Source organism: Balaenoptera physalus (assembly GCF_965194825.1).
Source record: "Balaenoptera physalus genome assembly, chromosome: 4".
Lineage (NCBI taxonomy): Eukaryota > Metazoa > Chordata > Mammalia > Artiodactyla > Balaenopteridae > Balaenoptera > Balaenoptera physalus.
The window spans coordinates 87,545,197-87,568,474 of NC_138891.1; the positions used below are offsets into that span (position 1 = coordinate 87,545,197).

Genomic DNA, 23,278 nt, shown 5'->3' on the forward strand with positions numbered 1-23,278 from the left:
AGTTTTTTGGTGGCGTCTTTAGGGTTTTCTATATATAGTATTATATCATCTGCAAAAGAGAGATAGTTTTAATTTTTCCCTTCTAATTTGCATGCCCTTTATCTCTCTTTTTGGTCTGGTTGCTGGGGCTAGACTTCCAATATTACGTTGAATAAAAGTGGTGAGTGTTGGGCATACTTGTCTTGTTTCTGATCTTAAAGGAAAAGATTTCAGCTTCTCATCATTGAGCATGATGTTGCTGTGAGCTTGATGTATATGGCCTTTATGTTGAGGTATATTCCCTCTATATTCAGTTTGTTGAGAGTTTTTATCATAAATAGATGTTAAATTTTGTCAAATGCTTTGTCTGCATCTATTGAGGTGATCATATGATTTTTATCCTTCATTTTGTTAATGTGGTGTATTACATTGATTGATTTGTGGATATCGAATTATCCTTGCATCCCTGGAATAAATTCCACTTGACCACAGTGTATGATCCTTTTGATGTATTGTTGAATTTGGTTTGTTAATATTTTGTTGAGGATTTTTGCATCTAAGTTCATCAGGGATATTGGCCTGTACTTTTTTTTTTTCTGTCTGCTTTTGGTATCAGGGTAATGCAGGCTTTGTAAAATGAGCGTGGAAGCATTCCTTCATCTTCAATATTTTGAAAGAGTTTGAGAAGACTAGGTATTAACTCTTCTTTAAATGTTTGGTAGAATTCACCTGTGAAGCCGTCTCACCCTAAACTTTTGTTTGTTGGGGGTTTTTTGATTACTGATTTTACTGATACTAGTAATTGGTCTGTTCATTTTTTCTATTTCTTTCTGAATCAGTCTTGGAAGATTGGATGTTTCTAGGAATTATCCATCTCTTCTAGATTGTCCAGTTTGTTGGCTTACTTGTAGTTGTCTCTTGTGATTGTTTGTGTATGTGTGTGTGTGTGTGTGTGTGTGTATATGTTAGTTTTAAGCTGATAGTTACTTAAGTTTGAATGCATTCTAAAACCACTACATTTTTACTGCCCCCCACCTATGTTTATGTTATTGTCATCATATTTCACATTTTTATTCTCTGTATCCCTTAACTTCTTATTGTAGTTATAGTTGATTTTACTACTTTGGTCTTCTAACCTTCATACTAGCTTCTCAAGCAGCTGTTCCACTGGCTTTAATATATATTTGCCTTTACCAGTGAGATATTTTCTTTCATATAGTGTCTTATTTTTAGTTATAATCTTTCCTTTTCTGCTTAAAGAAGACCCTTAAACATTTCCTGTAAGGCCAGTCTAGTGGTGATAAACTCCTTTAGTTTTCGCTTGTCTGGGAAATTTTACCTCTCCTTCAATTCTGAATAATAACCTTGCTGGGTAGAGTTTTCTTAGGTTGTTAAGGTTTTTCCTTTCAGCACTTTAAATATATCATGCCACTCCCCTCTGGCCTGCAAAGTTTCTGCTAAAAAATCAGCTGATAGTCTTATAAGAGCTCCCTTGATGTGACTTGCTGTTTTTTTCTTGCTGTCTTTTCTCTCTTTAACTTTTGCCATTTTAATTATATGTCTTGGTGTGGATCTCTTTGGGTTCATCTTGTTGCTTCCTGGACCTGGATGTCTGTTTCCTTCCCCAGATTAGGGAAGTTTTCAGCCATTATTTCTTTAAATACATTTTCTGCCTCTTTCTCTCACTCTTCTCCTTCAGGGACCCCCACAATGTGCATGTTAGTTTGCCTGATGTTTTTTCCAGAGATTCCTTAAACTATCCTCATTTTAAAAAATTCTTTTTCCCTTTTGCTGTTCTGATTGGGTGATTTCCACTCTCCTGTCTTCCGATCACTGATCCTTTCCTCTGTATCATCTAATCTGTTGTTGATTCCCTCTAGTGTATTTTTCATTCCAGTCATGGTATTCTTCATCTCCGATTGGTTTTCTTTCTTACATTTTCTAATTCCCTGTGGAGGTTTTCACTGTGTTCCTCCATTCTTCTCCTGAGTTTGGTCAGCATCCTTATGATCATTATTTTGAACTCTATCAGGTAAATGACTTATCTTCATTTCATTAGGGTTTGTGTCTGGGGGGTGATTTTGTTCTTTCATTTGGAACATTCCTCTGTCTCCTCGTTTTGTTTGATTTCCTGTGTTTGTTTCTATGAATTAGTCAAAGACTCCCAGTCTTGCAGCCATGGCCTTGTGCAGGAGTAGCCTCTGTGTAGACTGTATGTGCTGAGCAGCTTTGGTGGGATGGCTGGAGCTGGGGTAGGAGTCAGGAGTGGGGAGCCAGAGTGCACCCCCCCCCCCGGTGTTGCTTTTGGGGGATGGCTGGAGCTTCTGTGGGCCTGGAGCATGCAGCGGTCATCTTGGCAGCCTGGCTGGAGCACCTGGACTATGGTGGCCTCCAGTGCCTTTGAACCTGAGGAGTGTTCCAGTAGTTCCCTGCCCATTTGGCAGATGCTCTAGGGGTAGTAAATGGATTTCTTCACATAGAGTCTAGGTGCCTTTTAAACCTCTATTTTTATTGCTGTGTCCCCCACCCCGGGGTGGGGGGAGGGAGGCGAATGTACGCATGGGCCCCTCAGTGATACCCCTCCCTCCTGCATGTTGCTGTATCAAGGACGGGGTTCCTGCCCATACCGTCTCTCCTACCCATCTCTATTTGGTCCTTCTGTCATTTATTGTGCAAAACTGTTCAGTCAGCCCTCAGTTCTTCTTCAGAAAGAATTGCTCTGTATGTAGGTGTAGATTTGGTGTGTCCACAGGAGGTGCTGACTGTAGGGTCTTCATACGCCACCATCTTGGATCCCCACAGACCCTTTTCTTGCAGCGATAGTCACGGAAGTCCTAGATAAGCAGGGGAATTTATAGAGATGTGAGAATCTGGAATGTCAGTACTGAGGGAATATAAATCTTTACACGGCAAGGTGGCCTGCATCGGCACAACCACCTCCCACGTAGGGTGATAGATATCATGAGTTTTCTTTGTGAATTCCCATGTTTGCTTATTGAGCTAGTGTGTTTGCCTCTTTGCTGAGCGGCCAGAGCCAGCTGGTTTTAAGTACATTGGCTTTTGAAAAATTGGTCTGCTTATGTTTGTTTCTGCGAGCAGTCTCAAAAATGGGAATGTTCAGTTTAAGAGTTTCCTTCTCTGTAAAGCTTTCCTTGAGCACCAGCTTCCACACTGCCATCGTCCCGTCACCTACAGTAGAAACGACAGCTTTCCTCTGCATTGTGGATCTCTCTTAGACCCCTGACTGCCTCCTATGCTTGCCTGTGAGCCCCCTGAGGGCAGGGACTGTCTGATTCTTCTTTGTCTCTCCAGTTCCTGGTACAGGGTAGACATGCAACAAATTTTAGGTAAGGAAGGACAGAGAAGGAAAGAGTGAGGAAGGGAGGGAAGTGTGATTTCCTATCCAAAGACCCACTGAATGTGTTTTCCTCCACTCAGCGTCTCAGCACAGCTCTGGCTGTTTTTTGGCTAGATAGCCCTGTCACTCCCCAGGAATGTGTTGAAGATCAGGATAGCTGGAGGAGGACTACCCCTTCTGTTCCTTGGCTCTCTGGTTGCTTATCTTTCAGTGCCCCTCTCCTCCCCTCCCAGAAACCTCCCCATGACCTGAAATTCATTAAGTGTATTTTCTTTCTCCAGATGAAGAAACATCACCTGCTCCCATCCAGGTAATGCAAACATTTCTGAGACTTTTTCTGAGATGACAGTAGAAATGCAGACACCTCAGATAGCAGAAGAAGACCTCCAAGACCCCTTCTGACCTTAATATTGAACTCTTTAGACACCAGTGCTTGTGAGCCCAGGGACATATGCAGAGCCTGACAGCAGAAGCAAGAGCCATCTCTGTTGCACAATTTATTGAAAGGAACTAATATTTATTGAGCACTTAGTTTATGCCATGCAGGGGGCTGAGCGCTTCACATGCATCATCTCATGTAACTGTCACAACAACCCTGTAAGATTTGTATTATTATTTTCCTACCCATTTTACAGATGAGAAAACTGAGACATTAAGTGATGTTCCCTCAAAGCCAGACAGCCGAAAAGATGGCAGGGGCATGATTCAAAAACAAGTCTCACTCCCAAATCCATGCTCTTTCTCCTGTACCTTGCTGTTTTGCTTTTTATCTCCTGAGATTTCACTGAATGAGACCTTCTCTTAAGTGGATTCTCTTTTTACTAATGCAGATATCTCTAGAATGGGTGGTTAAATATCATAACCCAAGCACTTTAAGGTGTCTTCAGATTGTTCTCTTATATAAGACTGAGCAGCCTCAGGGTCCTGAGACTTTGGGAATTACATAGTGTGGTCTGGGGTCACTCTGGGACGTGGGTCAGAGAATGCATGCCTGAGTAGGCTGAGTTCTCTGAGCAGCATGAGAACTCTGGCAGCATGGGCTAGTGGTTGGGCTGGGGCAGCCATGTAGGAAAACCAGACACAAGAGATGGAAGGGAAGCGGCCATGGAAGACAGACTTTGCCCAAGGCTGAACCTCTGTTGAGATGAAGTATAAAGGGAATGGCAAGAGGCCAGGTCTTGATGATGGCTGTCCTTTGACCAGCAGGAGAATGTTGACCAGGGCTCCTCGGAGGATCTGTGCTACACCCTCATCAATCACAGCGTCCTCGGGAAAAGGCCATCAGGGAACGCTGCTGAGGAGTGCTATGAGAACGTTCCCCTCAAGGCTGAGAGGCCCAGAGAGTCGCTGGGCGGAAACGGGACTGAGTATTTGCTTCTTCGTGTGCCTTCGGCCCCTAGGCATCCGTCCTCCCCAGAAGATGAATATGAACTTCTCATGCCCAGTAGAATCTTCTCTGACTCCCTGATATAGCCACATCCACTTATGCCCCCTTCTCAGGCTCAATCTTCTCATTTCTAATGAAGTGACTGGATCAGTACTTAATACCAGCAAATAAAAGCCAGGGATGGGGAGCTCTGGTTGAAGCAGGCATGGGGCACAAAGCCCTTTCAGCTTATCTCCCCCTCAACACACACACAACAGCCCTTTCTGTAGGGGTCACTGGAGAATGTAGTTTGCAAGCCTCAGGGCCTCCTAGATCCTTCTCAATGTCCAACATCCAAAGATCAACCAACTATCCCAAACACCCACTCTTTGAGAAGGAAGTGACCATCTTTGGTTCTAAGTGGCTTTAAGAAATGGGCCATTCTACTCAGTGGTGGGAAGAACTCCCTGATCCCCTGCTCCTCTGTTCAGGTTCTTCCTATAAAATGTCCACATGACTGTCCTCTGAAGTCACAGGGAAGCTTCACCCATCGTAGTAAGTGCACCCAAAGGGGAGTCCTCATTCCACACGTGTGTAGACCCAGCTCCTCACTCACAGCCTTCCGGGTGGGCACCTGTGGCGTTCCTCTTACTCCACACCTCTAAGCAGTGTCCTTCGCAGAGCGTCCTTTGACTCATTGGCTCTGGTGGTTGGTTGGTTACATGGGTTGAATTAGTAAGTTCCAGGCCAAGTTTTTATATATTTTTAATCCATATTTTTTAACTTTGTATTTCTCCCTAGAAATCTTAGGAAAATCATAGCATCAGAGAAGGATAGGGTAGATCATTGGAGATCCTTTAATCCCATTATCTTTTCTGGTTCAGAGGATAACTAGCTCAATGCAACATTTCAAGTGAGTGGCAGAACTTTACCTAGAGCCTGACTTCCTGGCTTCCAATTCAGTGCTCTTCCAATATACTACATAGAAGGGCCTCTACTACAGGGTATATGTATGTGTTAAATAATACGCCATGTATAAACTATGAATAGAGTCCACATTGGAAAAATCACACACACACACCCCTCTTCTCTAATGAGCATTTCTCCCTATGCCCCAATTATTTATTTTCCCTTATCTTTCTTTTAGTGTTTCTACAATTATGCCTATCCCCTAAAACAGGGGTCAGCACACTATGGCCCACAGGCCAAATCTGGCCGACTCGCGGTTTTGGTAAATAAAATGTCACTGGCCCACAGCCCACTCATTTGTCTATGTACTGTCTGTGGCTCCTCAACTTCAGGAGAGTTGAAAGGTTGTGATGCACACTGTAGGTCCTGCAAAGCCAAAAATATTTGTTTTGGGGCCCTTTTCAGAAAAACAGTTTGCAGACTCCTTCCTTAAATAATCATAACTATAGATAAACTAAACAAAAGTGCGTTTGGGTATCGGTGTAACCCGTAAGAGCTAGTACCAATAAAATGGTATGGAAATATTAAACCATAAATTAGGGTGAGAGCAAGTACAATTAGCAAATTAGACTATTTCTGTATGCACACCTGTGTTCTCAACTTCCTGTTTTATTTAACCCGTAGCTATTGCCCTAATTTTAGGGGTGTTAAAATAGTAAAAAGTTTGTTGAGATAAGCAGTAGATGCATTATGAGTTTAATTACTGTTTGTTCCCCAACCGAAACAAAGTTAAATCATTTTGCTATTTAAAGTGTGCTAGGGGGCCCAGCAGGGATAAATCCAGTGACTTAAGGTTGGATGTGTCAACACAGGTTTGCTGAGACTTCAGCCAGCTGATGGTCTTGATCTAAGAGCCAATCACATCTTAATATCTTCTACTCCACTAACTTCCTATTTTTAGCAAAATTCTTCCACACGGAATCCTAACTTTGACCTTTGGCCGGGATTCACTCAAGTTCAAAAGGAGACATGCATGAGAGCAGGGAATACAGTACAAGATGTAACATGGCTTAGGGCAAAGAATGTGGATACTGGAGTCAGATAATCAATGATTCGAATCCTGGTTCCCATTCTTCCTCCCTCTGAGAACCTGAGCATGTAGATTGGAGGCTCAGTTCCATCACCCATAAGCAGGAGCATTATATTCAATGTATGTACATCATCTGTCACAGATTCTGAACAAACGATATCAAAGAGTAAAGGGATACAAAACTCTTTATGATGTCTATAGAAAAACATGTGCTGATGTGCTTGGTGATGCAGGGCCAACTGGCACTCTTCCAGCGAGGCAGAAACACAAAACTGCTGGGGTTTACACTGGGATTTTTCACGTGGACGTTGGACCACTGTGGAAGTTAATTGCTTTAAATATTCTTAGTACCACATGATAAGTTGTAGTTGTTTGAGTGTTACCCCATGAAAGAATTACTTGTCCCAAATATGTTTTATAGGGAACATGTTAAGTATAAATGCTTAAACAAAGAAAATTGTTCTTATAATGAAATTTAGAGGGATTTTGAAAGGGAATTATTTTTGAGCAGGAGAACCCTTTGGGAGTGCTCTGAAATAACTACTAGGGCTGTATATAATGCTGATCTATTTTCCATAGATTTCAGGATTTCTGATGAAAGTAGGGTACCCTCTTTACAGAAAATGTACATTCACACACACACACATAAATATCTGTATACAATTTCAAGGGGTTGGGGATGCAACCCCTAAGTTAAAGAATTCCTGTCCTTGATAAGAAACTGAGGATTTAAATTGGTCCCTTAAGTCACACATATAATCAGAAAATTCCCCTCCCTGATGTTGATCTTAAAACTATACATTGCCAAAGTTCACAGAGGCATATTTTATGCAGTATCTGCAGGCTTTGTGGTTTCTGCTTTAAGTTCATACTAGTAGCTATAAATAATCTCTTAGTCTGTGAATAAATTTTTACATAAAACAGAAGAAGACAAAGATAGGTCAGGGAAACCTACCGTTGACAACAAATAAATTCAAATGCTCACGTTTTTAAGACAACCTTGGGTGACAGATGCTTCAAATATGCTCAGGAATGGAAAGGCATAGGTAGAACAGGAAAGTTGAGTCCCCAAGATTCCACAGGAGCCTTCAGAGAAAAAGGAGATTGTTTACATTTATCTGACTCTGTTCTTTTCCAAGCCAACCTACTGAGTTCAGAAAGCTACTTGAAAGCCACTTGATCAGAGTGTGTCTCGGTTCTGTCAACAGTTAAATGGATCTGTGTAAGTCTCTCCCGCTTTCTTAACAGAGGGATCCTTCGCGAGGCACTGGGTGAAGCGCTGAGTGGTCATTATCACCCCAGAGACTCTTGTACAGTCTGATAATCACAGCTCTCAACCCATCCCTTCCCCCTCACCACCTGTGCTCCTCATGGATTCCCAGATGGTAGCCAAGCCTGAACTGAGCATGACCCTGGGGTGCCCACCAGTTGGAGGCCATTGATCGTGTGTGGTTGCCCACTAGGCTGGACTTTGCACCCCAACGTTGTGGAATTCTGGGCTGGTCCTTCCACCTCTCCAGACCTTGGTTTCCTAACTATAAGATGAGAGGGCTGCCTTCTGTTGCTAAGAGGATAGTGAACTTTAATCATAAAGGAAAGATTGCTGCTAGCAATGCAGTAATAGTGTGAATTAGCTTATTTTAAAACAATGAAACAGTAATGGGAGCAGAGAAGGGAAGGCATAGAGATTTCTCCCATTTTTCTCAGCACTAATCAGACTCTGAATAGGGCAGAATCCATGTCCAGAGTCCACATCTAAAGGGGAAAGGAGAAAACATGCAGCTCATGCTAAGACACAAACATGTGTAAAGAGAAGCAAATCTGTTTATTCAAATCCCACCATTGCTTCAAGGTTCAGCTCCAGACCTACTTCCTAGGCAAAGCCTTCTCCCATTAAACTATACTTTTCACCCTTTTCTCTGATCATCACACAACCCTGCAGTTTGTCTTTATTTATTTTTAACACCTATTTTTTCCTGCTGTTTCCTGTTTCATCTGTGCAGAGCCTGACTCCCTAATAAGACCAGTGGCTTTTTTCCTTATTATCATCCTCTTCTTCATTGGTATATTCTGTAGCCTTTTGCAACACAGATCATTTAAAAAATCTGCAGAACAAAGTTAAATTGAAAGGGAGAAAAGAATAGGACACGTGGCTAGAATTTTTGTCAGTAATGGGAGGAGGGGCAGGTTCCCCTGATCTGGCTGTATCATTTCTGCCTGTACCTAAGTGACTCCCAGAAAAGACCAGTTTTTTTTCTCAAATCCTTCAGTGAGGGACTTCCCTGGTGGTCCAGTGGTTAAGACTCTGCTCTTCCACTGCTGAGGGCCTGGGTTAGATCCCTGGTCGAGGAACTAGGATCCCACAAGCCACGTGGCCAAAAAAACAAAACAAAACAAACAGAACAAAACAAAACAAAACAAAAAAAGCCTTTCAGTGATACCACAGATATTCTTGAAACCTTCTTATGTACCTTCATTATGCTCTTCATGAAGATGTGTGATGGCCAATCAATTCATCTCCTATAGCACAACAGTATGTAAGTGCCATTTTCCCCCAAACACCTCAAAACGGTCTAGTCACAAAGTTCAGCTCTTTCCACACCATTTGGGCAGAAGAGTCAAACTCACGGAAAATCCTCTCTATGACTTTCAAGTGGTCAGAACCCAAGGCAAGGTGCCTGCATCTTGGTGGTTTCCAAAAGAGAGGGGAAGATCAGAATCAAACCCGGTCCTGCCTCCAGACAGGAAACAGTCCTTCCTTCCAGCCCCAGGCTCTTCAGACACCTGGTCCTGCCTGCGGGGCCCCGGGGGGAAGTGGAGAGGAGAGACGGTTCCCCCCTGCTCCCCCGGCAACAGGAACAGGGAGAGGAAGACACAGGCCAGCCCAGTTCAATCTTACTCACTCAGAAGGGGAAGCTGCCCTTGGGGAAATGAAAAGGTCACTTCCAACACCATTTACTGCGAGAACATGCCAACCCAAATCCTGGCCCTGGAGAGTCAACCCCTATGAAGCAAAGGTCAACGTGGCAATGCGGAGGCAAAAATAAAGTTCTTCATTATTTTCTTAAAAGTACAAACACGAAGGTTTAGGTTTGACATATAAAATAAGGGGAAGAAGGGAAATTCACCTGTTTCACTAGTTGGAGGAACTATCCTCAAAATGAAACACAATGTTATCTTTTAGTTAAATAACAAAGCACATTCACATTATGCAGAGTCCTGGGTCATAAAGAGCCCCAGGCAAATCTAGCCGGTGACTCGTACTCCAACACGTACTCCAACACATCCCGGAAAGCAGCTGCCCCCAGCCTGACGTCCACCCAGGGCCAATTTAACTGAGATACTGAGGCTGAGGACCTCTCATTACATGACCACAAAACTCTCCTGGAAATTTCCAGCAAAGCCATTTTCCTAACAAGACACTTTGTTCCCTCATGACAGGTAATTCTATATCCGTAGACGACCAATAGAGTCGCTCTTGTTCACTCCACCCTCACCCCCCCCAAAAGGATCTGACGTTAAACTTCCAGCAGTTTATTTCTGAGCGCGGTTCTTCCTGTTTCACAACTATCTCCAAAAAGATACACAATCAGTGCCTGAAGACACTGAATCCTACAGGAAGGCTAGTGACTCTGGACAACAAAAACCAACATGTACTACCTAGAGCAGACGGTAAGCAGTCTTAATGATTCTCTGATGAACGTTGATGATAATATAAATGGAGAAACCATCCAAAATGAGAGTCGTGTGTTCAAAACTAACATGGACCCGTGTTTCCGTAAGAGGTGTTCAGGAGTCGCAGGAACTATACACAGAAGGGAAATGAGAAACACACACCTCATTTCTGTAGCTCTACATAACATTGGATGGAGTGCCAAGGCTAGTTTGCTGAGATATGGGCTATGGAAGGAGACACAGACCATGCTGCTTACGTCTGGTGAAATGCCTGCCTTTTCCTCACAGCCTTGCTTGGAGGTACATCAGACATCGGGGTGGGACGGAGGATTTCAGGGAGCGATTGGCTCAGCTCTCCCTCACCTCGCCTCTCCCCTTTCTCTCGCCACGGGCTCAGGCTGGCGGGATTCTGCCTCAAAGGCCACCCTTACCCTGAAGACAGCGTGTCCACGTGTGGGTGGAGGCAGAGAGTGCTTCAAGACCAGCAGCGACCTGGCCCTGCAGGTCCACCCGCCGCCTGGTCACCCCGCCCCATCTGGACCCAGCTGGGGCAGCCCTGGGTGCTGTTTTGCTGGACGTAGTGCCAGACTCTAACTGTGCAGAATCAGGAGAAAAAGGGCCGTCTCCAGCCCTGTAGTCACTGTGAGTCCTTCTACGTTAATTCACAGGATCTCTTCTGTAAAACGGAATGAATTCTCTTCATCCCAAAGTTCAGTGGAGTGCTGCTTTCAGACACAGATTGACCTCGACCACTTCATTCTGAAAAGAAAATACAAAGTCACCATTTTTTAAAAAGCATGGTTATTCTAAACATTTATGTTTTTATTTTATTTCATTGGGTTTGATTATAAACTCTAATGTAAAAGTGGAATATCTGTAAATTCCTAACAGAGGAGGTTTACTCTTCAGGCAACACACACACACGCATGCACACATGCGCACACGCAGAGGCACACATGAGCACACACGCAGGGGCACACATGCAGAGGCGCACACATGCACACACACACACGCACGCACGCACGCAGATGCACACAACTCTGAATTCCTTTCAGAAGGCAAATTACATTGTTTGCTTATTTGCTTCGGTATAATTCATGATAAATAACATTTTGACGAGGGCTTTTGGATGCAGAGGACATTTTAACAGTCTTTTTTTCATAATCTAACCATAAAAATACCTCTAAATTTTCATTTTTAATACAGCACAATATTCAGCGAGACATTTTGATGAGGGAAATGGCGCACAGCTGGCCTGACTAAAGCAGAGGTACCCAGACAATGACTCGGGACAGGACATAGGGGACCCACGTGCACCACAGCAGGGTTCTGGCAGTTGATGTTTGGGGCTGGATCATTCTTTGCCATCAGGAGCTGTCCTGTGCATTGTAAGAGGTTTAGAAAAATCTTTCTGGCCTCTTCCCACTAGATGCTAGTTTCCCACAAACACTCCCAATGGTGACAACTAAAATGTCTCTGGACTTTGCCAAATACCTTAGAGCGGGCAAAGTTGTCCTGGCTGAGAAGCAGTGCTCTTTGGCTATAAACTCTGTGTTTCCTGGGGAATCTATAAACAACCTAAATGTTTTCCCTCGACACCCCAGGCAGTCCTTTCGAGGGCAGAATGCATACACTGGCCTCTCTGCCAGCAGCCAGCCCATCCGTTTACCCCAAATCTGTGCAAACGAGATTCACTATTCTCATTGCCTAGAGCTTTTTCCTCTTCTCTCTCACATTAATCAGTTTTTGCTTTTGTTCCTTACTCAGTCTACTGGTTAACTCCCTCACATGTCAGACAACACAACAAAATAACTTACCCCACGTCCAAAATAACTCATGCAGCTGTTTTACATTGTAAAACAGATTCCCCTCCTTGTCCCTGGACCCCTCCCTCCACTAGGTGAAGAAGCTCAGAGGTAGAAGGGAGGTGGGGGCAGTGATCCAATAAAAAACTTCCCTTAACCTTGAGGACATTATGCCAAGTGAAATAAGTCAGACAGAGAGAGACACATACTGCAGGATCTCACTTATATGTGGAATCTTAAAAAACCAAACTCATACAAAAAGAGATCAGATTGGTGGTTGCCAGAGGTGGGGTGTGGAGGAGGGGGAATTGGATGAAGGTGGTCAAAAGGCACAAACTTCCTATTATTACAAGATAAATCAGTCCTGGGGATGCAATGTACAGCATGGTGACTATCATTAACACTGCTGCAGGGTACCTTTGAAAGCTGCTAAGAGAGTAGATCCACAAAGTTCTCCTAAGAAGGGAAAAGAAACTTTTGTAACTATACGAGGTGATGATGATGGCTGTTAACTACACTTATCACAGCAGTCATTTCCTAATACATGTGCCAAGCCATTATGCTGTACCCCTCAAACTAACACAGTGCTATTGGTTAATTATATCTCAATAAAGTTGGAAGAAAATATAAATTTACGGCTTCCCTGGTGGCGCAGTGGTTGAGAATCTACCTGCCGATGCAGGGGACACGGGTTCGAGCCCTGGTCTGGGAAGATCCCACATGCCGTGGAGCAACTAGGCCCGTGAGCCACAACTACTGAGCCTGCGTGTCTGGAGCCTGTGGTCCGCAACAAGAGAGGCCGCGATAGTGAGAGGCCCGCGCACCGTGATGAAGAGTGGCCCCCACTTGCCACTAGAGAAAGCCCTCACACAGAAACGAAGACCCAACACAGCCATAAATAAATAAATAAATAAATAAATAAATAAATAAATAAATAAATTTAAAAAAATTTAAAAAAAATCAGAAACGCTTTAAAAAATATATATATATAAATTTAAAAATTCACTTATGACTCAATATTAAGGGAAGTTTTTATTTGTAGAAGGCATCAACATGCCTGCAGTTAGGTCAAAGAGTTGTCGTATTTCCAAATTAGAGGATGAGAAATACACACAAAATCCCTTAGGAATCCAAATTACAAGCTAATTTAAGGTTCTGACTCTTCAGCACACACACAGGAACCCCAAAGGAACTGCAGCCCGGCTCCAGGGAATCCTTGGAATTCCTGAAATTGTAAAATTCAGGGGGAAGAGTGTGTGCATTTTTTCCCCAGGAGAAGTTACAAGGCTGTCTCCAAATTCTCTAAGGGGCATATGAGCCAAAGAATTTTAAGAACCTTTGCTCTTTGTAGAACAGAATTGTGGTTGCCAAGGGGGATGGGGGTGGTGGAGCGAAGGACAAGAAGGTCGGGATTAGCAGATGCAACTATTACATACGAGATGGATAAACAAGGCCCTACTGTACAGCACAGGGGACTATAGTCAATACCTTGTGATAAACCATAATGGAAAAGAATATGAGAAAGAATGTATATATATGTATAACTGAATCACTTTGCTGTTCAGCAGAAATTAAGACAACATTGTAAATCGACTATACATCAATAAAATAAATTTTTTTAAAAAGAGGAAAACGTTAAAAAAAAAAAAAAACAGGGCTTCCCTGGTGGCCCAGTGGTTGAGAGTCTGCCTGCCAATGCAGGGAACACGGGTTCGAGCCCTGGTCTGGGAAGATCCCACATGCCGCGGAGCAACTAGGCCCGTGAGCCACAACTACTGAGCCTGCGCATCTGGAGCCTGTGCTCCGCAACAAGAGAGGCCGCGACAGTGAGAGGCCCGCGCAACGCGATGAAGAGTGGCCCCCGCTCGCCGCAACTAGAGAAAGCTCTCGCACAGAAACGAAGACCCAACACAGCCAAAAAATTAATTAATTAATTAATTAATTTTTTTTAAAAAAAGAATCAGATTTATATTTAAAAACAAAAACAAAAACAAACTTTGCTCTTTGAAGAATCAGAATATCATCTTTGTGGGACAGCGCCTGCCTAGCTCCGCACAGGAGCGGGGGAATACCTCGCCAAGCCCACCGCGCCGACAAACACAGGTTGCTGGCGTCAGTACCCCGGGGCCTCACTGGTCCCTCCCAGAGGCCTCACACCCCTCTCTTCCCTCCCTCTGGACTTCGCTCTGAGCTGCCCCTCCCTCTGCCTCCCTGCCTTCTCTGCATCGCTCTTCTTCCTTCCTCACTTGCCAAATGGTCACTGTCTACCCTTCTACTTGAGAAGGGACTGATACTCATACTCCTGAAAATATCAAACACCGCCCATGCTCTGCAAGGTGGGCGGGGGGCCACAGAAACCCCCATCCCCAGGAAAAATGCCTGAGAGAAAGAGTAACGTCTCCTGAGGGGCAGAAACAGCGTCACTCGGGCCTGCATCCCCGATGCAGAGTCTGGGGTTCAGTTCCAGGTCTTGTGTCAGGCCTCATGAGCCACCTGCCCTCAGAACGCGGACCTGCCAGCCTCATAATCATCCTCAGCCTTGTCTCACCCTCCTCCCACCCCCTGGCCCTCATTTAGAAAGTGCTGGTGACCACAGCTTTAGAGGAGGCTCAGAAAGTCAAGGTCAGTCACCACGCAGCAGGCAGGGTGGGCCTCCCCTCTCTCTGCCGTACACAGGAGTGGGCTGAAAGGTCCTTCCTTCCTTCCTTCTCTCCCTCTCCCTCACCTCCTTCTTTCTTTCTAAAATTCCTGTACAGGGGGCAGAACCTCTTCACTCCACACAGTATGTTATGTGCCTGGCCCAGAGACACACTTCATTTATTTAGAGGCTCAGGGAAGAAACTATTCATTGATGTGACTTTCCCAGTGAGCTTAAGGTTGGCCCTCTGAACGTCATTCCTTTTATTCGTTTGGGAAAAAGAAAGCTTTAAGAACTGCTTTATAAAACTCTCTGCCTTCCCAGGCCAAGGTCAGTCCACTTCCACTTTCCGTTCCCAAGAATCAAGCGTCATCACAATAAATGCCTCTTCTCACACCGTGTGGTAACACGTGTGCTTTACAATCTGTTGCACTCTCCTGACCCTCGGCTGCTGGCCCCACGCCTGCCGCTCACCACACCTTCTTCTCGTTCACCTTTTTCATTCATTCAACTAGTATTTACCACTGCTGATGTGCAGAGTGGTTCTGATGGGTTGTGGGTGAAAAACCGTCCAAGACGGTTGGCATTAAACAAGAGCTAAAACCTCTCCAAGTGAGGAATCAGAAGTGGGAAATGAGAAGAAGAATGGGAAGTAAGGCCAAAGCTCAGTGCAGACAGACGTGAGGGACGGAGGTCTCGAAGGCCGGTGGTCATCTCACCTTTCCACCTTCCTTTCTGGCAGGTTTTGTACAACGTTCTCAGATTCTGACAAGTCGGGTATCTTCTATGCTTGTTAAAAAACATATCCATTTCCCCATCCTTTTTTTAGTTTTAAAAGTGGATGAGTAAATGTATTACAATCTTCTAGGGAAAGAGACGAACTTGCCTTTTTATGTCCCTCTATTAATATCTTAATGCAGCGGTCCCCAACTTTTTGGCACCAGGGACCGGCTTCATGGAAGACGACTTTTCCACAGACTGGAGGTGGAGGTGGGAGTCGGGGTGTTTCAGGTGGTAATGCGAGCAATGGGGAGCAATGAGGGAGCGATGGGGGAGCGCTGGGGGGCGGCAGATGAAGCTTCGCTCACTCGCCTGCCGCTCATCTCCTACTATGCAGCTCGCCACCTAACAGGCCACGGACCGGTACCGGTCGGCAGCCCGGGGGGTTGGGGATCCCTGTCTTAACGGACTCAGTGGCCTTCAATAGAAAAAGAGATAGATTCCCCATACTGAGATCATCTTTCAACAACTTAACTATATCGTTTACTTCAAACTCTTCAGCACTTGCTTCTCTTGTGAGACCACAGTGTTTCCATGAAGGTTTCTAATGATATTGTGATGTGGGATATGGGGCATAGAATGTGGGTGAACCACAGCAAGGGAACACGTAGCAACCCTCATGTTTATAGTTTAGCTGTTTCCATAACATTTTTTCCAGTTGCTCTGTCTGCTCACGGACGGCCGGGACTGGGTGACCTCCGCGGAGCGTGGAACATCACCTGCTTAGAAAACAAATCGAGCCATCTGCCCTGTCTGGTTCACTTGTTTATCATCACAGCTCTGCCTTCTGATGTGCTCGACTTACCAGAGAACCGGAGGGACGCTGGATCAAGCCCCAGAGTCTCACAACCAGACACGTTCTGATCATGGAAATCCTGCTGCAAAACGCCCAGCACCAACTCCTCACTCATCACGTACTTCATAAAGTTGTGGTCTTCCGACGGAAACCCAAAGTGCAGGTGGTAGGTTATGGTGGCGTTTTCACCACTGAAAGGCAAACCAAACAGAGACAGTTAAAAATATCAACAGAATCACACTGCAACTCAGGAAACTGATTTTAGGAAAAACATCTTTTTAGTTCTGCATTCCCTCCCAGGACAAAAGAGCAAAGAGTGTACTGCCCTAGAAGCCCCTCATCAATGCATCCATCACACAAAGTTGAGGTGATCCTAACCTCCTCCTTCCACCTAGAACCCATCCCCTAGGAGTCCGCCAGGAGAGGCCATGCAGGGGAGATACTGACTCAGCTATTGTCAACGAGGCTCCAAGAGCTGCCCAACACCAGCCTTTACCCCTGAGGCAGACCAGGGAACCCCTTTTTTCCTGTTCTCACACCACAGCCTCTCCCTGCCCCAACAAGTGAGTGTCAGAGCTACTCAGTTTAACCAGTTCATTACTTAACCTATAAAATGTTCAAGGTAGGGCCCAAAGCTCCCTGCCATCGGCTGGATGCAGACTCCTAAACTCTCACAGATGGGCCTGGGTATCAGCAGCAAATCATACCTCCCTGGTTTGTCCCCAAAGTGAGAAACTTTTTCTGTCCCATTTCCACTTCCTAAGGTTTTGCAAACTCTCAGTAAGGGGACCTAAGGAAAGGGAGTTTTCATCTTCTTAGAACATACTTCCCCATTTCTAAAATAAAAATAATCATGAGGCTATCCTCAGCTAATCAACAGTCTATACAGCTTGTTAAATGCTACCTTAACATTTAGATTTCTCAACAGATATCCTTTGGTTCAAGAAGGCCTAGATTTTTTTAAAAGGTCCAGATTAAGAGCCAGCAATAAAATATTTAAGAGTGGCCACATCTGAGACCCTCACCCAAGGGCAAGTTTGTTTTTGTTTTTTGTTTTAACATCTTTTGTTTGTTTGTTTGTTTTTATTATTTAAAAAAAAATTTTTTATTAACATCTTTATTGGAGTATAATTGCTTTACAATAATGTGTTAGTTTCTGCTTTATAACAAAGTGAATCAGTTATACATATACATATATCCCCATATCTCTTCCCTCTTGCGTCTCCCTCCCTCCCACCCTCCCTATCCCACCCCTCTAGGTGGTCACAAAGCACCGAGCTGATCTCCCTGTGCTATGCGGCTGCTTCCCACTAGCTATCTATTTTACATAAGGGCAAGTTTTGCAGACAAGCCAGTCCCAGGAGTGAATCAAGACACTGTCCCTGCCAACGACTGGCAAAGAGCTCCCTCTTGTGGCCAGAGGTCACATAGGCCAATACTCTTAGACTGACGAGCTGACAGTTGAGTTTATGAACTCCACTACAGCCAAGAGATGTGCCAAACCCTGAGTTTCATACAAATAACGTACACTCGGGACTCTAGAGAAATTCACAGTTTCAAGGATGCCTCTACAAACAGGTGAAAATGTGCTTTCAAACTCTAAGCCAGCTACTCTGGTTTGCAGGTGCCACTGCTTGTTCCCAGTGCTTCATCCTCTAATTACAGCTAATGATGGTCAACATCTTGACACGCAGCCACCCTGCACACCCACAGGCAAGGACTGGGGTTTGCTAGCAGAAAGGAGCAGAGGCTGACTTGCAGAAGACCAGGCCAGAAGCGGAATAAGAGGGTCATGCTGCCTAACCTGGCCTGGCCAGCCCCTCCTAGTCCGTCCAAGTCAGGTCACTGGAGGAACTGACATAAGGCTGAATTTTGAGGGGAGAGGAGGGATTTTTCAGGGAAGCAGAGAACCTTGTGGGCTTTGCCTCAGCTGCCCACCACTACAGTGGGCCCAGAAGCTGATGAACCAAAGGACATTTTCCCAGGTTCCTGCTGGTGGGTCCAGGACTGAGATGGGATCCACCGTGGATACAAGCCCGTCTGCCAGGGATTCAGCTGCTTCCTTCCTGCCCACGTGCGGCAGCAGGCTTTGGAGGCAATGCATTTGTTTCTCAGCTCCACACTATTGAAACTCTGTCTGGACTTTAAAAAATGAAAAAAAATGTTTCCCAGCAGAATTTCTTTACCCAAAAATCCTAAAACCCTTGGGTTTTTCTTTCAAATAACTTTTATAAATAGATTCTCTCACGTTACTCTTCAGATTTTGTTTTACTCAGTTTTCTGATGGGTTTTTCTCAGTGTTTATACCCCAACCCGTTATGCAATCCCATCTCCTCTAGACCCCGTAATATGGGCTGGATTCTTGGTAAGACCATTTACGCTCTGAATATCCTTCCTCTCTCACCTCTGTCTTTGAATTGTAAGTTAGGGCAAGCGCACAGAGGAAAGTTGGGTCTGATTATGCATTTCTCCCTTTTATATTGGCGTTTTAATACCAGTAATTTATGAATAAAATAGGCTAGGTCAAAAGTGTCACCATAAGGTAGCATGCACACTGGGGGTCCATAAAGAAGGATGAATAGTGTTGTTGACAAGGCAACCTGCCACTGTGTTTTCAGACTCCAGCTCCCTTTGGTCTCACCCCACTGTGCACCACTGCTTCATGTGCTTCCCCTCCCAGGTTTGGGAAATTTATGGTTTGAGAGGAGGGACCTCAATGTAAAATTGCCTTTGATGGTCACATTCCAGGGATATCTCAGGCACAGCAGGTAATAAAGCTTTGCCTTGTAAATCTTGTCCTAACAATATAAAAGGATAATCAAATGACCCTTCTACATACATACACACTTTTACCTAAGTGTCTATAGGCATATATAAAAACATTAGCGATTAGGAGGAAACTAAAAAGGAAGCAATATGTATGCGTGCGTATATGTTACACATGTATAATACACAAAGTATATATGGTAAATACATGCACAGAAGAAATCACACAGACCAGTGATTGTTGTTCATTTTGTAGAAGGGATTGGAATTCACTGCGGAATTGACTGGCACATGAAGTGTCCAGGGGTAGTGGGGCAGGGGAAGGCAGGCTGTGTACTTTTCCGGTAGCATGTATCTTTATTTTTTAATATTATACAAGGAGCATGAACTTGTATATGACTTGTGTTCCTCAAAAGCAAAAGCCAGTACATAGTCACATCACTATCTGAGATCTATTTCTATTTCTACTCTTAGCTTATTCGAGCATCTGCTGGGAAACAGAAATGGTTTGTCTGGGCTTTTCCTCTATTCCCTGTTACTGTGTTGAGTCATATAATTTATCTGGGTTTCATTTTTTTCCTTCGTAAAATAAGGGCATTGAGCTAGTTGACCTCCAAAGACCCTCCCGGCACTGACACTATGGTTCTGTCTTCCGTTGGTCCCCTCCGTGCTTTGAGATTAGGGCAGTCCTTTTTGGTAACTAGTGATGAGTGTCGATTTCCAGAGAGACACCAGCACGTAATGCTCCACATTCTTACCTGAAGTCTATGATTTCAACTGAAGTAAAGTAACGGCTCAGAGCTGGTGATGAACTGTACACATCTGTGAGCTAAAACAAACAGGGCCAAATTAACAACCACACACATTACTGCCAGATCGTACTGGATATCACCTGACGAAGCAAAACTACTCCTAAGCAAAGGAGATCCAACTCTAGGGAGGAATTAACTTACCTAGAGGCTCTGGATGAAGAAACAGGAAGGGGTGGGCCCCTCACCAACCAAAATTCAAGTTAGCATTCATTTCAAGGGATCTCACTTGTAAGGACCAAGTGACCAGGCTGGGATTTTCAACATCTCATATGTTGCTCTGAGACCTGTGGCCTAACTGGTCGGCAGCCTGGGCCCACACAGACCTGAAGCGCCATGGGCAGGAGCGAACCCCCGCGGGGCTAGGAAGACTGCAAACCAGGCCGCTCAGGGCCCCGTACATCACCGAACAAGGGCCTCTTCTCTCCTTTCTCCAGGGCTTCACTCCAAGGAGAAAGAGCCACGCTGTTTCTGGATAATGGGACCAAGTGGGGGAACAATGGCAAAGATACGGAGCTCTTATTTTATCCATGAAGTGTTGCAACCATAAAAAATAATGACATCTGTGTTCCCAACTACCCAGGTTTCAGGCCTTCACATTTTACCATATTTAGTTGAGCCCTTTACATGAAGAAACCCAACACAGCTAAAGCTACTCCTACACACTATTCTGTTTTTCCTCCTCCCTCCCCACTACTAACCACTGTCCTGAAGCTGGCATGTATCCTTTCCATGCATGTTTTTATAAATCTAACACTCCCCTGTGTAATCACAACTATACATAAATTTAATGCACATTTTTATTCAAATAAAACATACCATATTCTACATAATCTTCTCTGACTTGCTTTTTTTCACTCAAAATCACATTTGAGGTTTACCCATAATGGTACATCTAGATGGAGGTCATTCAATCCGACTCCTAACTCTGCAGAGATTCCATGAAATGACTTCTCCACCTCATTCCTTCCCCTCCTGGTGGCCATGGGCTTTGTTTCCGATTTTCTCCTGCTACAAACTATGCTGAGGTGATCATGCTTGAACCTCTCTGAGCCTCTCTTCTTATACGGGTAAGAGTTTCCCTGGGCCATATACCAAGAGATGGACTTGGGTCCAAGAGTTAGCACATCTCCACCTTAACTAAGTCTTTCTGAATTGCTCTCCATTTCACTCCCCTCCCAGCAATGTATAAATGCTCTATTTCCCACAGCCTTGACAGTATTTAATGTTACCAGATTTTTCCATTTTTGCCAATCTGATGAGTACAACATCGTGTTTTACATCGTTTTCGTTGGCAATGTCTCGCTTTCTAGTGAGGTTGAGTATCTTTTTGTTTGTTTATTAACTCTGTGGGATTTCTCGCCTTTGAATTGCCTATTAGGGCCCTGTCTTTCTCTTGGGTTGTCTTTTTCTTATCCAAACTGATTGGTGTTACATTCTGGACACTAGCTGTTGGGTTTGTGTCATAAATATCTTCTCCCAGTCTTTGATTAGTCTTTTCATCATGTTTCAGAGATGTGAATTCTCACCTATAGTACCCGAGAACTTGTGGCTGAATGTATTTACATTGCATCTCTTTAAAATTTACTTTGAAAGTTAAATGCCTTGTTCTTAGCAGGCAGGACGACAGTGCTGGGATCTGGGTACACCCCCCAGCATGCACCCAGCTCTGAGGCTGGAAGCAAGCCCACGGCCAGGCCTCTGCGAGCCCGGCCAGGCCCACTCCTGCCAGCCTGAAGCCTCAGCCCTGACGTTGTTCTAGAAATTCCACACCCACGGTTTCCCCCATGCTGAGCCTGGCACGCCCCGCGGCACCCATCACGGCTCGGTGCCTCACTGTTTTATCCAGCAGCAAACAGCAGAACTACCCCCGAGGAAAACTTGCCCACCTGTCTCCCACCCATTCCAAGCGGAATCTCACGGAGGCTGCATCCATATTTAGCTCCCACTTAACTCACTGGTGACAATTCATTCTCTCCAAGGTAGAGCAGAGGGGATTAGAGCACCTCCTCTAATCCTGTCACTATTGCTATGATCTGCATAAGAATCTGACACAAGAGGCATTGCTATCTCTGCTATCTCTCCCTTTCTCACTGATCAAAAAAGAAAAAAATTCCAGGCATTCGGGGAGGTTACAAAACATGGCCCAGGCCACTCTGCTAGTAAAGGGATTCAATCCTAGATGTTACAGACACTAAGGCCAGCTTCCTCATGATTTATCACACCACCCAGTGGAGATGAAGCAAGGAGGAAAGTGTCTCCTTCTGAATATCAAGGAGGAAGGTAGCATAAAGTGTTAAGAACTTTGGGGGAAAACGACTGGGTCATCTTATAGTTTTTGAGCCCCAAGAGAAAAGAATATTGCCAACAGGCCGACAGTCATTTAGAAAACCTGGGAGGTTGGAAAGTGGCTCTTCCAGGGCTGCTCAGAAGGACAGGGAAGAAGATGAGGATGCTATAGACGGGATTATTTTTCAAGAGCTGAAAACGATAACAACAATAATGCCACTCTCTTCCTTTTAGATTGAGCTTCTTATGTCAGGAATTATGTTTGTCCTTCCTTCTTTTTTCCCTCCCTCTCATCCTTCCTTTATTAATCCTTAGGGCCCTAATCACTGTGTTTTGCACATAGTAGGTACTCAGAAAAAATTTTAAGTTAAAATTTTATGTTAAGAGATGGAGTGGTATACTAGATCACTTTCAGTGTCCACTCTAACATTCTTTTTGGTGGCATGGTCCCCTGCTATAATTAGGACATATTGACATATTTAGGAGCTGTTAACCACACTACCCACTTTGGGACCAAAAAAGTGAAAAGAGGGGCTCCTCACCCCTTGCTCTGGTGTCTCTCACACTATGCCTATGAGGCTGGGTACAAACTGAGCTCAGAGCCCAGTGAGCTGATGATCACCAGAGTCAGGCACAGTGGCTCATCAAAAACCAGCTTCCAATTATTTACAATAGCCAAGATATGGAAGCAACCTAAGAGTCCATTAACAGATGAATGGATCAAGAAGATGTGGTATATACAGACAATGGAATATTACTCAGCCATAAAAAAGAATGAAATTTTGCCATCTGCAGCAACACGGATGGACTTTGAGGGCATTATGCTAAGTGAAATAAGTCAGACAGAGAAAGACAAATACTGTAAGATAACAATTATATGTGGAATGTAAAAAATAAAACAAACTAGTGAATATAACAAAAAAGAAACAGACTCACAGATACAGAGAACAAACTAGTGGTTACCAGTGGGGAGAAGGAAGCGGGGAGAGGCAAGATGGGGGTAGGGGATTAAGAGGTA

The 23,278-nt window shown here is 44.4% G+C and overlaps 1 protein-coding gene across 6 annotated transcripts in view; it reads right to left on the reverse strand.

Moving 5' to 3' along the window:
• LOC309659923 (TPA-induced transmembrane protein) overlaps positions 1-23,278 on the reverse strand; it is a 49,371-nt gene that overhangs the window by 5,316 nt on the left and 20,777 nt on the right. The window contains exons 4-8 of one of the 6 annotated variants that reach the window (XR_014263039.1): positions 19,921-19,991; positions 16,406-16,587; positions 10,809-11,136; positions 7,688-7,788; positions 305-5,406 (exon numbers count right to left, since the gene is read on the reverse strand). Coding sequence is in view for 1 of the 6 variants with exons in the window: in XM_082460216.1 (XP_082316342.1) it covers positions 11,132-11,136; positions 16,406-16,587; positions 19,921-19,991 (258 nt within the window). In the remaining 5 variants the exon portion in view is untranslated. Of the gene's footprint in view, positions 1-304; positions 11,137-16,405; positions 16,588-19,920; positions 19,992-23,278 lie in introns of those variants that run through there. The other 5 variants (XR_014263040.1, XR_014263041.1, XR_014263042.1 and 2 more) reach the window with 5 other exon arrangements.